General features: G+C 38.2%; 2 protein-coding genes across 5 annotated transcripts in view; one reads left to right on the forward strand and one right to left on the reverse strand.

The window, feature by feature from the left end:
• LOC101744820 (serine protease filzig) overlaps positions 1-15,107 on the forward strand; it is a 40,146-nt gene extending 25,039 nt beyond the window's left edge. Inside the window, exons 2-8 of the mRNA XM_004933212.4 lie at positions 5,161-7,289; positions 8,520-8,652; positions 9,019-9,205; positions 9,463-9,647; positions 11,615-11,730; positions 12,282-12,401; positions 12,800-15,107. Of these exons, the coding sequence (XP_004933269.3) occupies positions 5,161-7,289; positions 8,520-8,652; positions 9,019-9,205; positions 9,463-9,647; positions 11,615-11,730; positions 12,282-12,401; positions 12,800-12,967 (3,038 nt within the window). The 3' untranslated portion in view covers positions 12,968-15,107. The remainder of the gene's footprint in view (positions 1-5,160; positions 7,290-8,519; positions 8,653-9,018; positions 9,206-9,462; positions 9,648-11,614; positions 11,731-12,281; positions 12,402-12,799) is intronic.
• A 582-nt stretch (positions 15,108-15,689) lies between these two features.
• The window catches only part of LOC101745115 (histidine decarboxylase), a 42,055-nt gene continuing 39,639 nt past the window's right edge, over positions 15,690-18,105 (reverse strand). For 3 of the 4 annotated variants that reach the window (XM_062672839.1, XM_012696432.4, XM_062672841.1), the window contains 3 exons: positions 17,878-18,015; positions 17,571-17,609; positions 15,690-17,391 (listed from right to left, as the gene is read on the reverse strand). In XM_062672839.1, the coding sequence (XP_062528823.1) occupies positions 17,572-17,609; positions 17,878-18,015 (176 nt within the window). In that variant the 3' untranslated portion in view covers positions 15,690-17,391; position 17,571. The remainder of the gene's footprint in view (positions 17,392-17,570; positions 17,610-17,877; positions 18,016-18,105) is intronic. The other variant, XM_012696433.4, reaches the window with a different exon arrangement.

The raw sequence follows: 18,105 nt of genomic DNA on the forward strand, positions 1-18,105 counted from the left end.
CCGCTCGTGAGCGAATTTCCGTCTTAGCAACCGAAATATCCCAGGACCTGCGGGCCGCACCGTTATACGAACGAAACTGTGTCAGTTTCACATTTATAACAACCGAAACCCGGCCGATGATTGATATTTAGCGAACTACACACAATATGAGACAAATTGATAAATAACTAGTGGTCGTCTAGCAGTCGATATTCGACTATAATTATCTATATATTAATACGTAAGGCAAAAACTTTGTATCCCTTTTTACGAAAATTGCGCGGGCGGAGGAGTATGAAATTTTCCACACTTATAGAGAATATAGTGAAGAAGTGCACCATGCTAATTTTTTTTTTTAAATAATGCACAAAAGATACATTAAATCAATAAAGAAAACATTACACACACTACATACCATGTATTTGACGCACACACGCATGTATACTATTTATTGTCAAACTTTTGTTCTTGACGTCTGTTGTCAAATTGAGAATAAATTACTTAAATATTGTTTGTCTTTGTTAATATTTTCTATAGTGTAGTCTTGGCGAAATTTGTGATTATAGAAGTATAAAATACAATCATAATAGTGTACAAACTTACAATTCCAATTAATTATAGTCTAATTTCAACTACTGCGGGACCTCTAGTTAATTTAAATTATATGTTTAACACTATTATTGTTCTGTTGTCAAAGATTTTACTTCTATAATCACAAATTTTGCCAAGGCTACACTATAATTATATAATACTAGCGGCCCGCTCCGGCTCCGCTCGGGTCTTGAAAAAATTTTCAACGATATTTGACGTTGTTTTATTTATTTAAATAAAAGAACACTTAATACAGCATAACTGTAATAGTTAGACATATGCTATGTATTTTTTGTATATGCTATGTATTTGATTTAATGTATTTTTATGCATAATTAAAAAAATATTGCATTCTGCACTGTCTGCCTTCTCTATATTCTCAAAAGTGTGGGAAATTTCATACACCTCCGTCCGCGCAATTTTTGTAAAAAGGGATACAATATTTTTGGTTCACGTATTAATATATAGATAACCAGCCGTACTCGTCCGGTTCGCTGGTGATTTAAAATTAACATTATTATTTCTCACCCCCACAAAGATTCTCATCATTAACGCCCCCGCAACTGGTGTAAAGAGTCCAACACTCATATAAATATTAGCCTATCCATTAAGTACATGTATTTGGATACCAAGTTTCAAGTCAATCGGATGCATGGTTCAGTAGTTATAAAGGAACATCCGTAACAACCACTGTAGGTTTATATATTAGTACTAGCTGACCCAGACTTACTTCGTAGTGCCTCAATCGATAAATAAAATACCTAAGCTTTTGTATAAAATAAACTTAAAACAAACAAAAGGAATTCGTCCGACGGGGGTGGGACAAGTCAAAGAAAAAATAAAATTGTTATTTTTATTTAATTCCGAGCATTTTCATCTTTATCTATCTTTTAAACCTTCTCTGGACTTCCACAAATAATTCAAGGTTAAAATTAGTCAAATCGGTCTAGCCGTTCTCGAGTTTTAGCGAGACTAACGAACAGCAATTCATTTTTATATATACTAGAGGTCCCGCAGTAGTCGAAATTCGACTATAATAATTAATTGGATTTGTAAGTTTGTACACTATTATGATTGTATTTTATACTTCTATAAACCAAATTTCACCAAGGCTACACTATAATTTTTTTTAATAAAAACAATCAATATTTAATCTATTCTCAATTTGACCACAGACGTCAAGAACAAAAGTTTGACAATAAATAGTATGCATGCGTGTGTGCGTCAAATACATGGTATGTAGTGTGTGTAATGTTTTCTTTATTGATTTAATGTAACTTTTATGCATTATTTTTAAAAAATATTAGCATTGTGCACTTCTTCTCTATATTCTCTATAAGTGAGGAAAATTTCATAATCCTCCGTCCGCGCAATTTTCGTAAAAAGGGATACAAAGTTTTTGCTTCACGTATTAATATATAGATAGATAGATAAATTGTAAATTGTCATTACACGGAGCAGGGTGACGCAGCCGTGTACACTGATCGTCATAATGAGACGGACCTGAGTCATTTTCATTCTCACTATCCCATAACTAGAGTTGAATATGATTGTGCATTTTCTCAAGTTTCTCTTCGCACGTACACACAGTCTGTCGTATGAAGTGACTTGCTATTCTGTCATGAAATCTTTATGGGAAAAGTTGATGGCTTCGTCATGTGCGTCATGGACGCTTTCTTAATCTACGAACCGGTCATTCTTTTTGGGGCGGTCAGAGAAATCATTTTTCGCAATCATCATTATCTTGTCATTGTTATGGGCATAACAAAAAGCGATTCCCGGTTGAAACGCGAGACTGCATACTGCCCCCTGCGTAGTTTGGATAATACAGATTCTTCCCACCACATTTCTCTATAAAATATCGCCGCTAATCTGAACCAAATGATACTTCTCCAATTTATCGCCATAAAAATCGTCCTGGCTTAAGGATAAGACGCTCAGTACACTCGTATCTAGCGATGCTACCGTACTGGTGTTCGAATCCCGCAGGCAGTTGCCAAATTTTCTAATGAAATACGTACTTTACGTACTGGTGGTAAGACCTCTTGTGAGTCCGCACGGATAGGTACCACCACCCTGCCTGTTTCAGCTGTGAAACAGTGATGCGTTTCGGTTTGAAGGGCGGGTCAGCCGTTGTAACTATACTTGAGATCTTAGAACTTGTATCTCAAAGTGGAGGCGGCATTAACCACTTAGCACCAGGTGGCCCGTGAGCTCGTCCACCCATCTAAGCAATAAAAAAAACCTATCTCTAGAAAATACATTCACTAATGACATCCACGATAAAGGAGCAATATCGCAGAATAATAATCAAACCCGTTAAAATTGTAATATGCGTAATTACTAAGCAATTGAAACGCGAGGTAGATGGCGCTTTTACGTCTACGATTCCACTTAAAACCAGGTGCGCTGCAAGCTCTTTCACCCGTGTACATCATCATCAGCCTGCGGCAGTCCACTGCTGGACATAGGCCTCCCCCAAAGCTCGCCACTGAACCCGATCTTCGGTTCTACGCATCCAGTTACTGCCAGCTGCCTTGCGCAGGTCGTCGCTCCATCTAGCAGGAGGGCGTCCTACACTACGCTTGCCAGTTCGCGGTCTCTACTCCAGAACACGTCTACCCCGACGGTTATCGGTTCTGCGACATATGTGACCAGCCCACTGCCACTTCAGCTTACCGTTACTACAGCTTCACCCGTGAACACAATGAACCAAAAACTAAAAATATATTTTTGTTGAAATTTCTTCGAGCTTTCCAATGATTTTACGAGCTTTCACTTGCACTCGTTAAATACTGGTTGACAAAAGTTTTCTCCCCTCGTCTCTACAAGTAAAGTAAAAGCTCTTGATTCGCGGGGCATATGTTCCGCAAAAATATGCCGCGAATACAGAAACTATGAATATGCAAAATCTCGGTTTTTTTTTTTATATATTGCTTAGATGGATGGACGAGCTCACAGCCCACCTGATGTTAAGTGGTTAATGGAGCCCATAGACATCTACAACGTAAATGCGCCATCCACCTCGAGATATAAGTTCTAAGGTATCGGTATAGTTACAACGGCTGCCCCACTCTTCGAACCGAAACGCATTACTGCTTCACGGCGGAAATAGGCGGGGTGGTGGTACCTACCCGTGCAGACTCCCAAGAGGTCCTACCACCAGTGATTACGCAAATTATAATTTTGCGGGTTTGATTTTTATTACACGATGTTATTCATTCACCGTGGATGTCAATCGTGAACATTTGTTGAGTACGTATTTCATTAAAAAACTTGGTACCCGCCTGCGGGATTCGAACACCGGTGCATCGCTACACACGAATGCACCGGACGTCTTATCCTTTAGGCCACTACGACTTCGTTTACAAAGGATATTCGATTTTTTTAAATCACACCCAACGTTAATTAGTCCCTTGCTAAGATCGTAAAGAACTTGTGTTACAGGTACCAGATAACGGAATTAAATGTAAGATTTTTATTATACACATACACATATTTAATATACATCCATAACCCTGGAAAAGACATTTTATATTTATCATATAAATATCCTCCATTGGCGGGATTCGAACCCGCGACCCCCTTGAGTAGTGACCATGTCACTTACCACCACGCCAGACGGCCGCTAAATTCGATTGGATTGGATCGACCTAGACATTAAAATCGTTTTTATCAATGTCTATGTACCGATGTACCGTTTAGATCAGGGAATAATTAAATCTTTAGCCACGAACATAAAAAGTGGGTCATATATTTCGAACGAAGCCCGAATAAGGACTGTATACGGAAATTTCGGTTATTAAGGTCTTAACAACCAGTAACTATACTTGAGACCTTAGAACTTATATCTCAAGGTGGGTGGCGCATTTACGTTGTAGATGTCTATGGGCTCCAGTAACCACTTAACACCAGGTGGGCTGTGAGCTCGTCAACCCATCTAAGCAATAAAAAATATATATTTAAGACCAGCCCTACAATGGAGAGTATTTCAATATACATGTCGGATGTATGAGCGTTGCTAGCGCATACACTATTCAGTCTGGCCTATAACTATTCATCAGTGCTTAGTGTGAGTTTTTTAACGTTCTCGATAGCGTTAAAGTTGACTCAAATTGAGTCACTATGACGTCAAATCACTATGAGGGTCTGTAACTACTTAAGAGTGGCACGTGGGCATTTTCACTCGTCTAAGCGTAAAATAATCATTATAAATAAAAAAACTTCAGAGGTGTCAAGGGACACCCGGATGGAACGAAGTTCCTTTCGATTAATTAGTGAAGGAATTGTATTTTTTTTTTTAAGTTATAATAATAAATTACGGCATTATGAAGAAGAAAAAAACAATACTATGAACTAAATTACTATTGTTGAAACGCTATCTCGAGAAACTGTACTCATTACGCGGACCAATCGGATACGAGCAATGTCACGCGATAAGCGCCTACACGTTGATTGGTCAGAATGACGGATCTAAAAAGTGTCGTGACAACTTTTCGTAAGAATTTTTTCCGTCTAGCCCCCTTTCACAACGCGCGATAAGGAACTTCGTTCCAATAATCTTTAATGTTTATCTCTTTTCTATTTCAGATTCGAGGAAACTGTTTGGCGGATACCGGATAACGCCTATGTACTGCAAAGCAAGCCGCGTCGCCAAATACAACAGAGGGAGGACCATTTGCATGTTCAATCATGAATGCGGGCAACGAGGTGGAGAGGTCGTTGGCGCTTGTATGGACGGATTCCTATTCGGAGCTTGTTGCCAGCTCAAATCCGACAGCCAATCTCACATACCCAAAGGCCCCGGTGTCGTCATGACCAGCTACTTAGACTACCCGGACGCGGATTCCACTGAAGACTATGACGTCGAGCAAATAAACGCCTGGCATAACAGCTTCAAGCCTGTAGTCACGCCGGGCTATAGACCAGCCGACAAAACGACGACAACTAAACCGGTGGAAGAAGAAACGCAAAGTGTTTCCGCTGAAATACTATCCGAAGGACTGACACAAATAACTAACACTCTACTTAGCACACCACCGAAAGACAGTAGCTTTGTTTATGTAAAACCGAAGCCAGATTACACGTACAGCGGTATAGACCACAGCGTGCCTGAGACTATATTAGTGCACACCAACGGAAGCATTGTTGACGACGTAGCCAGACCTTCGGACTTCAATGTCCAAGTGTCATCGATGCAAACAAAACCTACAGCGTCACCGACGACCAGCAGCACTGCCTCTCCGATGACCATATCAACCCACCGACCAGTTTTCTCTAAGCCGGTTTTCAGACCGAAACCGACAACTACAACAGAAAATTATATCATGATTTCCACTATTATGAAAGAATCAACGAAGCCCGAACTAACCTCAATTAATACAATCATTAACATGCTTAATGATTCAACTCCGAATTTCAATGATGATGCAACTAGAGCTCCCATTGAAGATGTCTTAGAAACCAAATCGTCTCCTACTCCAATCGGGACGGTATCATCAGCTTCGTTCAGTACAAACCATTACCCAACATCAGGTCATTACGTGACCTTAAAGCCGTCTTCATACTCAAGTACATACTCACAGACCAATGGTATTTCCACAAACAGACCACAGACAAACAAACTACCATCGTATACAACTGCTAATACCATTCAAGATTATGAAAAGACTTCTACAAAACCTTACGTTTCTTTGAATCCTTCTAGTCAGGCTATAGATGCCTTTAATAGATATCCAACAGATCCAAATGACTTTGGAGATAAAGTTACAACGTTTGCTTATTTTAGTACTACAACTACAACAAAGCCCACAACCACATCCAGACGGCCACCGTCTACCAGCTACGTCATAGGAACTCAGCCGTCCAGAAGACCGACTCCAATGCCAAGTTACGCTTCAGCACCTGATTCATTTTCCAGCGTAACCCCAACGGTTATAGTTCTAAACGGCTTCCAAACCCCTGAACCTGAAAAAGAACCGGAATTCGTAGAGATATCTCAGGAACCATTCAAAAAACCAGTCAGTCAGATAACAGTTAACAATCATATCGAATCGACGAATAACATTTACATGGGAAAACCGCCTCAAACATTTGAAAAACCATCTTCCCCCACCATAGTAATTACACCTAAACCGGTTCCAAACACAACTCCGTACCCGGTTAAGGCGGCGACTAAACCGGTCTTTACGACAGCGACCTTCGAAACCGAATCACCGACTACATACAAACCGGAATTGCAAACTTCTCCGGATGATTTGATAAACTTCCCACCTGTCCGTAACCCTATGCTCAACGCTACAGGCTCTAATACCGCTTTATACAACACAAGCATTTCCTTAGCCGACAACGAGCTAGATATATTACATGACATTGATTTCACAACGCCAACATGGAAGGAAGACGAGAAATTCAAGGACAAAATGAACATTTTCGTCAGTAAAATAGTGGGTAGTCTTCAAGGTACCTTCCAGGAATTACATGACATAGTAATTCTGGATAAAAAACCGAATTTGACAACGACCACACAAAAACCGAAGAAGACGTTAGCGACAACCAAGAAACCCTCGGTTACGACTAGGAAACCAGTGAGGTTGACCCCGACGACAAGACGACCGACTACCCGGACAACTAAAAAGCCAACTAAATTGACAACTGCTGCTCGGAGAACGACAACCACCGCTGCCCCCACAACAACCGTTGCATCAACAAAGAAACCGGTAAGTACATAATTGGGGGGTATGCCAGCAAAAATGCTAATACACAGCTTTAAGTTAAAAAAAGCATTTCTTTCATTTAGTATAAAGTTATCGACATTAAAAACAAATTAAATAAGTAAAAGATTTGATAAAGCTAAGTGCCCAACCAACCAAACTCATTCCAAACCAACCTCATACAACGATTTTAAGTAAATGAGGTTTGAACCGCATTGACGGTAGATAAGACCTTCATATTATATGTGTCCAAACCATCAGGTGAGCATTTCAGCTTTCGATGACATAAAAAATTAGCGCGAATCCTATATAAGTATTTTGATCTGCTTCTCTCATGTCGCTTGGTCTTCTCCTTACACAATTTTAAAAACTTTTGAGTGCAGGCAATGTAATGCAATTAGCAAGCTACACCCCTAGTTTAGCTTCCATTGCGCTTTCGCATATTAAATATATATTTAATGAATACGTACATATACATAAAAGCTCTTCCTTGCTTGTTTCTCAGAGTTGTGACTCTGCTTAGAGTCGGCTAAAACATTACATCCATAATCAACTTCAAAAATGATTTCATCAAGCCTTATACAATTTTATAAACAAGGTGCTCTGTAAGTTGGCATCAAAGATGGATGTGTTATACCTAAAATATAATACGTGTTATTTTTAATATTTTTACTGGTGGTAGGACGTCTTGTGAGTCCGCACAAGTACGTACCACCACCCTGCCTATTTCTGCTGTGAATCAATAATGCGTTTCGGTATGAAGGGTGGGGCAGCCATTGTAATGTACTGTAAAAATTGAGACCTTAAACCTCATGTCGCGACGTGAGTGGAAGAATTTACGTTGTAGATGTTTATGGGCTCCGGTAACTACTTAACACCAGGTGGGCCGGTGAGTTCGTCCACCCATTTAAGCAAAAATAACTGTCTCCTTCATACTCATAAGCTAGACCGCGCGAGAAAGAGATGGGCAGACTTTTCATGATGCGCATGCAGTGTGACGTCACGCCACGCGCTTAGTCACGAACACTACACAAGCGCAACGTGTGAATGTGTTGAACGCGAGCTACATAGTAGGCGTAGTGGGGGTGTCAGGTTATTTTCGTTACGGAATTTCTTGATTCAGTCGCCGCGCTCAAAGACCGCGATAAAATCTATGCAATAGCTTAAAAAGTTTTATTATTTTTCAATCCTTTCACACATAACTTGTACGCCGGCCTTTACTACACCATATTCCAGGTCACGACAACCAAAAAAACCAAACCCACCAAGAAAGCGACTACCACGGTCGCGCCGACATCAACCGTCGACTACGATGACGTCACTATTGAAAACGTCGCCGATCAAGTCGTGGATTACAATGACAAGAATCGTAAGTTCGCAGTTCCAAAACAAATTAACTTTGGCACCGAAATCGAGCATTTTCTAGTTTAATTATTAATCTCTATATTTGTTTCCAAAACTCCCTCAGGGAATTTACTTATTTGGGTTTAAAATCCGTCGTCCTTATTATCAATAATTTTTTTCCTTCATGTTAATCGCTGCCATAAATCACAAGTTTCTCAACGCGGATGTCCTTATCCAGTTCAAGATGAGGTTGAAGCTCAAATTTTACTGTATATAAATGAAAGTTTGACGGTATATCGGTCTTTTTCACTTTGGCTCATCACCATCTTTCGCTTCCACCAGACGGACATGCATTACCGATATTTACATCAAAATAAATAATTCATTTCAGTCTGCGGTGTTAGACCACTATCGAAATCTGGTCGTATCGTCGGCGGGAAGAACGCGCACTTCGGAGACTGGCCTTGGCAGGTCCTGGTCAGAGAAGCTACATGGCTTGGACTGTTCGTGAAGAACAAATGCGGCGGTGTCTTGATTACCAGCAGATTCGTGACCACGGCTGCCCATTGTCAACCTGGGTATGTTCCATTTACTGAAAAAATCCGTCATATACGAGGCAGTTGTTGAATTTAATGCAAAGAAGTCTTATAAAAATAAGGACACTTTCATAATAAATGGTCTGAATTAGAATTTCTGATCTTGTTTTATTGTAGTTTGAATAGATTCATTTGCCTCAAACTATCTCAGTCTCGCTCAAAATGACATAAAATCCAGATCAACCATGGAATTAACTTAATGACCAAACTTTGAACTAGAGTCCCTTGTTGTATTCCAGATTCTTGGCTTCTCTAGTAGCCGTTTTCGGGGAGAACGATATATCAGGTGACAAGGAGCCAAAGATTCCGGTCACTCGCAACGTGCGTCGCGTCATCGTGCACAGGCAATACGATCCTGCGACCTTCGAAAACGATTTGGCTATTTTAGAACTCGAAACTCCAATCAAATTTGACTCCCATATAGGTAAGCTTAAAGTACCACACACACGCAACCACTAAGTCACCTGATATATCGGTGAATCAGTGGTGACACCTGATATAACTTATGTTGAAAATGTAACTAGCTCGATTCAGACATCCATCTCTAATATCTCCTGTTCTATGTTAGCTACCGTTAAACATTAAAATCATGATTGCGATAAATTAGCTCGTTGAATGCGGAATCCAAAAACAAGTACAGTAATGTAGGATTGGTAAGAACGGAGCGCATAGAAATAGTGTGAAATAGTGTGTTAAGATGTGAGTGAGAGAAAATAGTTGGACGAGTAAATGAACCCATAGACACAGCCCGCTGAGTTTCTCGCCGGATCTTTTCAATGGGTCCCGATTTCGATCCAATGGTAGATTCAGCGAAGCACTGCTCTTGTTAAGGCTAGTGTTAGCAAATTCTCTCAGGTTGAGCCCGTGAGCTCACCTACAGGTCCGCGTAAAATTGAAATAGCTTCTTAGGCTTCCAGCGAATAGGTAGGGGGAAAAAATCGGAGCCCCATGAATTCGCTAGCACGTTCGGTGAAGCTAAGCGTAACCTCTCCAGGCTACTAGGAATAGGTAGTTTAATAATAAAAGGAAATCAAAATACACACACGGTTTTTACTGGTGGTAGTAGTAGTACGTATTGTGAATCCGCACATACACTGAGCATTTTGCAGCAAGAAGTATCATTAAATCTATTCTATTTCGTCAATTTGCTGATTGCTATTGAGAAATGCGGCATTATAATTTGGATTAAAAAACGAACTTATATAGCAAGCCAAACAAAAACTCTGTTTAATTTTCTATCATATTGATCTTTTTTTTTTTTGCTTTGGGGTGGGTGGACGAACTCACAGCCTACCTGGTGTTAAGTGGTTACTGGAGCCCATAGACATCCACAACGTAAATGTGCCACCCACCTTGAGATATAAGTTCTAAGGTCTCAGTATAGTTACAACGGCTGCCCCACCCTTCAAACCGAAACGCATTACTGCTTCACGGCAGAAACAGGCAGGGCGGTGGTACCCACCCGCGCTGACTCACAAGAGGTCCTACCACCAGTAATTACGCAAATTATAATTTTGCGGGTTTGATTTTTATTACACGATGTTATTCCTTCACCGTGGAAATTCAATCGTGAACATTTGTTGAGTACGTATTTCATTAGAAAAATTGGTATCCGCCTGAGTTTCGAACATCGGTGCATCGCTCAACACGAGTGCACCGGACGTCTCATACGTTAGGCCACGACGACTTCAAAAAATTTTCAGAATATTAAGGCAAAGCAATGTTTATAACGTCAATGACTTCTCATACGTTTGCAAATCTTGAAGTTATATCGGACGCCTTGATGTTATTGAAAATTACATTAAATTTTCCATTACATAGACAGATACATTTCTAACTGATATAAGCGTAATAAAAATAGCTCTGAGATAGAGATTAATGTAGGATTGGTAAGAACGGAACGTATGAATAGAGTGTGGAACGGAGCGTTAAGATGTGAATGAGAGAAAACGGAAAGAAAGGGAGCAGAGAATGACAGAGAATTGGAAGATGGCGAAGACGGTTGAAAAATGAGTAAGACGTAATAAAATTAGTGTTAATTATTAATTACTTTTATAATAGAAGATTTTGGAATAGTGTAACTTTTATTTTATGCGCTGCGATCCCTCTTCTACATTTATTTATAATATATTTATTCAATTTAACAGACATCGTGCATTTTTCGATTTCCTCACTCATCATCAATCCCTACTTCGTCAACATCTACGTCTTTAGACTTCAACAGTAAGGAATCTGAACCATTCGTCCCAAGCTCAGTGTTTTTGCAACTCTACAATGGACATTCTTCGGGTTTAGAAAATTCTGTCCCTACCGTCGATCACGTCAATGTTAGCTGCAGACATAGCCAGCATTAAGGAACTTTTGAGATTTACCAGACCCTCTTAATTCCAGTACCCATCTGTCTGCCTCCTGATGACGCTGATTTCACCGGCCGAGTTGCAACGGTCACCGGCTGGGGTCGAATCAAATATGGTGGTGGAATACCTGCTGTGCTCCAAGAAGTTCAGGTAAGTGTAAAATAAGTAAACACTCTATGTACAAGCTAAGATCTTCTGAACCCTGGAAACAAATGCGACGAGACAAGACCACTAGAAAAAACATAGACTTCGAACTAATTGCTAAATTGCAGACTGCGACCAAAAATCGATCCTAAAGTAATCAGTGTCACTATTTTATTTCCTCTGTGTCGAAAGTAAGAAGGGATTTAGTATTAGTTCATGATGCTGAAGTAACGATGAAAATATCTACTTAATGTATGATTTCATTGTTGGTTTTATAATCTTTAAAATATCCAAAGCACTGTTGGAATTTGTTATTCCGCAAGGATAGGTACCACCGCCCTGCCTATTTCTGTCGCTAAGCAAAAATACCTTCCAGTTTGAGGATTAGGACTGTTATACTATATAATTGAGATATTTAGGCCTAATCGTGAATTTACGTTGTAGTAACATCTACGGACTCTTATAACCACAGAATTCCCGGTGGGCTGTAACGCTATCCCACTTATCTATGCAATCCATAAACAAAATCCCAATTTAACGTTGTTGCCCAACGTTAGGTACCAGTAATAGAGAACAGCGCCTGCCAAGAGATGTTCCACACGGCGGGTCACGACAAGGTCATCAAATCGTCCTTCCTCTGCGCCGGCTACGCTAATGGCCAGAAGGATTCTTGTGAGGTGAGCTTGAATCTTCATTCTAACAAGCCATTCGTTAGATCCGATAAAGGTTGGCACCAGATATTCGTGTCATTTTAGCGGAATATTTAACGGGATACCGCTCATATTGTTTAGTCTAGCTAGATGACATAGTAATATGCTCTCACAGCCTTGAGTTATCGTGATTGAGAAATCGATACTCTTCAACGAACTCTCAGAACAGTAATTTCTTAACTCTCAGAACAAAACAAAAAGGACTAAAACAAAAGATTACCTGAATTTACTATAGACACCGCATTTTGAAACTTTAAAATATTTATTTCATAGGATGATAAATACCTTATCAAAAAGCATGGCGGTAAGACTAGGTAAAATGCTGGTTCCAAACCAGAGTAAAATGGATATTTGTCTTATTCCAGGGCGATAGTGGAGGACCCTTGGTTCTACAGAGAGACGACGGCCGTTGGCAACTGGTTGGGACTGTATCTCACGGCATCAAATGCGCAGCTCCATTCCTACCTGGAGTCTACATGAGGACCACCTTCTATAAACCCTGGCTGAAGAGTATCACCGCTGTTAAAGGTTGATTGTTCGAGGATAAAAAACAGCCACTCTTTCGGCATATTCTGGTGCTAATTACCAATTTTAGTAAAATGTAATTATTCTTTGGTATTGGTTTAAAAACCTACAACTACTTTGTGTACTAAGCTCAAATCAACGGATGTATAAAAAATACTTTTGTAAGACTTCAAGTTCATATTCCGCTCAAAATTTAGTATAAAATTGACGCGATTTACATTTACTATCATTTCATAATAATCTTATCATGTACAGTAAGCATAACACGATTAATTTCATGATCAACTTTATTATCATCTTAATCATCGCTAATCAGAACCATTTCATCATCCACCATCGTTTCTTTGTTCTTTTAAAATAAACGATTACATAAGGCAAACCAAATTAGGAGCTGCAATTTCAGTAGTGATCAAATATATTATATTAAAATGCCCATCTAAGCTGCTTATCTTATTTTAGCAAAAAGAGACTTAAAGCTCTAAGAGCTCTTTAAATTTTAACACCATTGTTATTCTGGTTTGGGTTTATTTTTAAACTATTTATAATTACATCAGCTTATTAACTTAATTCATTCATTAATTCTTCATCTTTGTCATCATCATGATATCATTTCATTAGAATTGAATTAATGAATCTATTGTTTGTGTGTGTGTGTGCGTGAAACATGTATGGTTATATGTAAATAATATTAGTGACAAAATAATTTATTATTAGAAACCATAAAAGCTCTCTATGAATGGGAAAGCGCTTTTGTTACGAAAATCCAATTTGTCCAGTTTCTATAGATCCACGGGAATAAAGATGGGAGATGGCTAGGTGACTCTGGTTCTTAGCGTCACTCATAAAATTATAGAATTTTTGAGATAGTCCTTCGTCTTTAAGCTGGTCGGTCCATCGAGCTGGTGCTCGGTCACTTGATTTTTTCCCCCTCTGTATTTAAAACAATTAAGCCCTCCAAGCTTTCGTCTCCACTTCTCATTATATGGCCAAAGTAACTCAGAAAGCGCTGTTTGCCGACCGTGTACAGTCGCGGGTTGATTTAGGGTTCTGACAGCATCGACTGATTTGAAGGTTTAGCGCGATCTACGATATCCTCAGCATACGCCTCCAACACCACACTTCGAAGGCATCGGTCCATGCAATAAAGTGCAGAACTATATCACTGCTCTCGCGAAGATCTTGACTAAGCACCAATTAACTTGACTAAAGAACATTTATTAGTTGGAACGTCCAATTACGCAGTTTTCGAAGTAAATTATCATGTCACGACTTTAGAAGATACGATCTAATAGATTGTCAATGGTAGTTTCGTCTTAGAGAAATATTCGCTAGGAGTGAATTTAGTAGAAATACTGCAAGGAGAAAACCGACTGTCGTCAGAACAAAATAATACTAAAAATAAATATATTCATCTAAAATTAGGAAACTTAACAAATATATATATCTCGTTACTGCGAGCCCAGAGAAATTATGTCATATATTCATATATTTCATTAGATAAAAAGCAATAAAGCAAATGTTTATAAAAACTCCTAGGTTTCTGTAAATTTTGCACAATCAGCCAAGACCCCAGCTGATAGGTCATTAAAAATATCTAAAGAACTGCGGATACAAGTGGCGGCTATAGTCACCACTTTATATACACGGTTTTCTTCCACTGCAACAATTTCAGCTATTTCAGATTAGAAATTCTCAGAGCTAATATTGGCTATATGGCCTCTCTTGCGTTTGGTAGATATGTGACTTCGGGAAAGTCACTGTGGATTGATGATTGATGTCAGCTGATCTGTCTTAGTGAATGAGGATCTAAAGCGCTTTCCGTGTGAACGAGATATGGGAAGATCGATCGATATTATTGTATAAATCGCATTTATTTATTTGTTAATAACTAGTTTAAGACTGATGTAAGTGTTGGATGTTCGTTAGATAATACTTGTGTATCTTTCAAGTTGTTAATGCACGAAATCGGGCCAAATTTTTGCTGTATTTTCTCTCAAAGTAATAACAAAACATTGTTTACCAGTTCTAATGAGCAGATAATTTATTATTGTATCGTTAAAGAGTTCGTTCAATTTTATTATTTGTTCAATTAAATTTGTGCATTTATTAAATGTTTAAGTTACGAATAAAATTTTATTTAAAACTAAATAGAGTTTTTTATTGGCTGCAACCAAATCTAGTGAGTGTGAAATTTTTAAACAAAAGTATATGCATAATCGCCGTGTTGATGAGCATTTAACTCATTGAATCCTGTTAGGTTTCGTAGACACAGCCCATTGAGTTTCTCGCCGGATCTTCTGCGTGGGTCTCGATTCCAATCCAGTGGTAGATTCTGCACTGCTCTTGCTACAGCAAATTCTCTTAGGTCGAGCCCGTGAGCTCGCCTACCCGTGTGTAGATGGTATAGCCGCTTAGATTACAAATGATTAGGTAGGGAAAATGACTCGCAGATTTATCACCTTCCAGAATTAATCACCACCGGGCATCGTAGCCACGAAGGTCGGCAGAAATCAAACCGGTCCATTTCAAACTTTAACGCCATCTATTATTGTTTTATTCTTATCATAAATATTGAAATTACAATTTTAATTCTGGACAAACAATTCGACACACTTCTTCAATATTACAATATATAATAAGTATGTTGTAGTAGTGACTATGAACTCTGGTGAGATTTTTCTTGTCGTTTGGTTCAAAATAAATAAAAGGAACAATTGTAACTAAAAGCCATTTTTGCATTGTAACATATATTTCATAAGCTTTAACAATAACTACTTACATATTTATTCGCGTTTACATTAACGCCTTACTCAATTTCTAATAATACATGATAAATGTTTTATTATTTTAATCATAAACTTCAGTACGAAAAAAAGATGAGGTTTCATTCCTCAGGCTAAGCATTTTTAGAAGCATAAAGCTAATTTAATAAAAAAATCGTTTCAACACGAATTCACGTGTAGTCTTTAACTTTTAAGGGTGTTCGGTGATTTTTTAACCGATTCTTTAAAGAAGTCTTATAGTAAAATTACCACATTTGAACTTATTAAGTAGAAGCACAATAAATTGTGGCATCTATAATTGTTTTTCTAAATTAAACAAAGTAAAAAATGGCCATCGGAGCCTCTGATTTCGAAAATAGCTGAAGTATTCCATCACAGTTACAATAATACATATTTGAACCTACAATTAATAATAATTACAGTATTTGACAATTATGTTCAACAGAAGATAATATTTCTATCGATATGTGTTCATCTACATCTTAATTACTATTATTTTTCTCAAATTTTTATTGATGCAGCACAGCAGTTTTTTTTTTTAAATTTACTAAACCCTAAATTATAAACTAGATTACATTTCAAAAATTTTATTGGTTAAATAGTTTTATTATTACATATATGCTTTTATCCAAAAAGCATATGCTAAAACCAACTCTTTATGTAACGTTGAATAAAGAGTACCGTAAAGGATATTATCAACTTTTACTAAATTTTTTCATCAGAATCTTTCTAAATTCTAATGCAAAACTTATGTTATAATCTTGTTATGATAAAGAGTTGATACCTAATGTAATACTTAAGCGCTATTATTGTGCAAACTACGTTATAAGCGCGGATCTATTAGGCTCTAATCTAATCTAATTGATAACATAGACGATATATTGTTTTACGCCTTTGTGTATATTTTATTTGCCTTCAATACTAATTTAAGCAGTTTTCTCCTCTAAAACTAGCAATTTTTTTCTGCTCACAGTGACAGTACGTTTTGATGCTATACGAAAAAGAATCTTTGAAGCAATTAATTTGAAGTATCCGTATTAATTACCACCAAGTTTTAATTTACTTGGAAGTTTTGCCTTTGTAATGGAGACATTTCTTGCAAATTGCATCTGCCTTGTTCTTGATTGACTGAGTCGAAACAGCCCTCTCGGATTCAGGCTTAGAATCTTCACTGTCGAAAGGTCCTTCGCTGAATTGCTGAATTAACTTTTTAATGTAGCTTCCGGGTCCTCTGATAGTCAATTTAGTATTACAATCCTGAGTTTTTTCAGATCCATCATCATTCTTACGATAATCGCTAAGCATTTGTAGGCCATCTTGAAAATTCTCGAAAGCTTGGGTTATTTTATCTCCAATGTTCAATTTGTCTTGGATATCGCTTAACTGGACTGGCTTGTGTTCAGTTTCTTCAACGATTTTATTGGATCCCGTAGGAGTTATTATGATTTCGCTGTTCTTCATGTCGATTGTTATTTTAGCATCGTCAAGGCACAGGCCAGTTAAAGCCACGTCTACAGATTTGGATCTGTACTGCCGCGATGGTGCTGGAAGTTGCAGTTGATTGGCATCAACGCTGGTCTCTTGTTTGATCGTTCCTGTTGATATAACTGGTGATGAAGACAATGATGACCTTTCTCCAGGACTCGAGCCTAGAAACCGAAATCATAAATAAGCATTCATACACACAGTGCTAGCTGATTACATAGTTAGTAAGTAAATTAGGTAGTTGATCAAAGATTTTGTATTAGTATAAAATTGTTATTTCAAATTATGGTACTCTTTTATTTTTTATTTAATTATAAGCCTCCACCTGTAGATAATATTTTACCTCAACATATTTTGGCTTCAATTGTTTCAGTGTTTGCCCCTAAAATCACAGAAAAATTATTAGTTCACACTTCGCGATACAACTAGCCATGAGATAAAGCTCTACTTTTGTTCTTCGTGTTAAATCTAAATGAATATGAAAAGTTCGGTTTGAGCAAGGTTTTGAATGAAATAATAGACGGTGATAAAATTACAACGAAAATATGAGTTCACAATAGCTAGCAAATACACGCAATGATACTAAAACAAGCTTGACCATTTCACTAGCAACACATATAGCTACCAATGCGTCTAATACGTAAACCCACCATTGGAAGCATCTTCTCTTTCTTCCTCGAACTGCGGCAGAGGCTGTTCTATCATCATGCCCTGGACCATATCCATGCAAGAGTCAAGAGAGAACTTCTTGCCACACATTTTGATGCCACGGATACGTCGACGCATCTCTGGTTAGTACAAGCATTGTGGGTTAGTGGTGTTTGATTGACTCTTGGTAAACAAATATGTTTAGGTATAAATATATTAGCGGTTTTGGT

This window comes from Bombyx mori, chromosome 2, assembly GCF_030269925.1.
Source record: "Bombyx mori chromosome 2, ASM3026992v2".
NCBI lineage: Eukaryota > Metazoa > Arthropoda > Insecta > Lepidoptera > Bombycidae > Bombyx > Bombyx mori.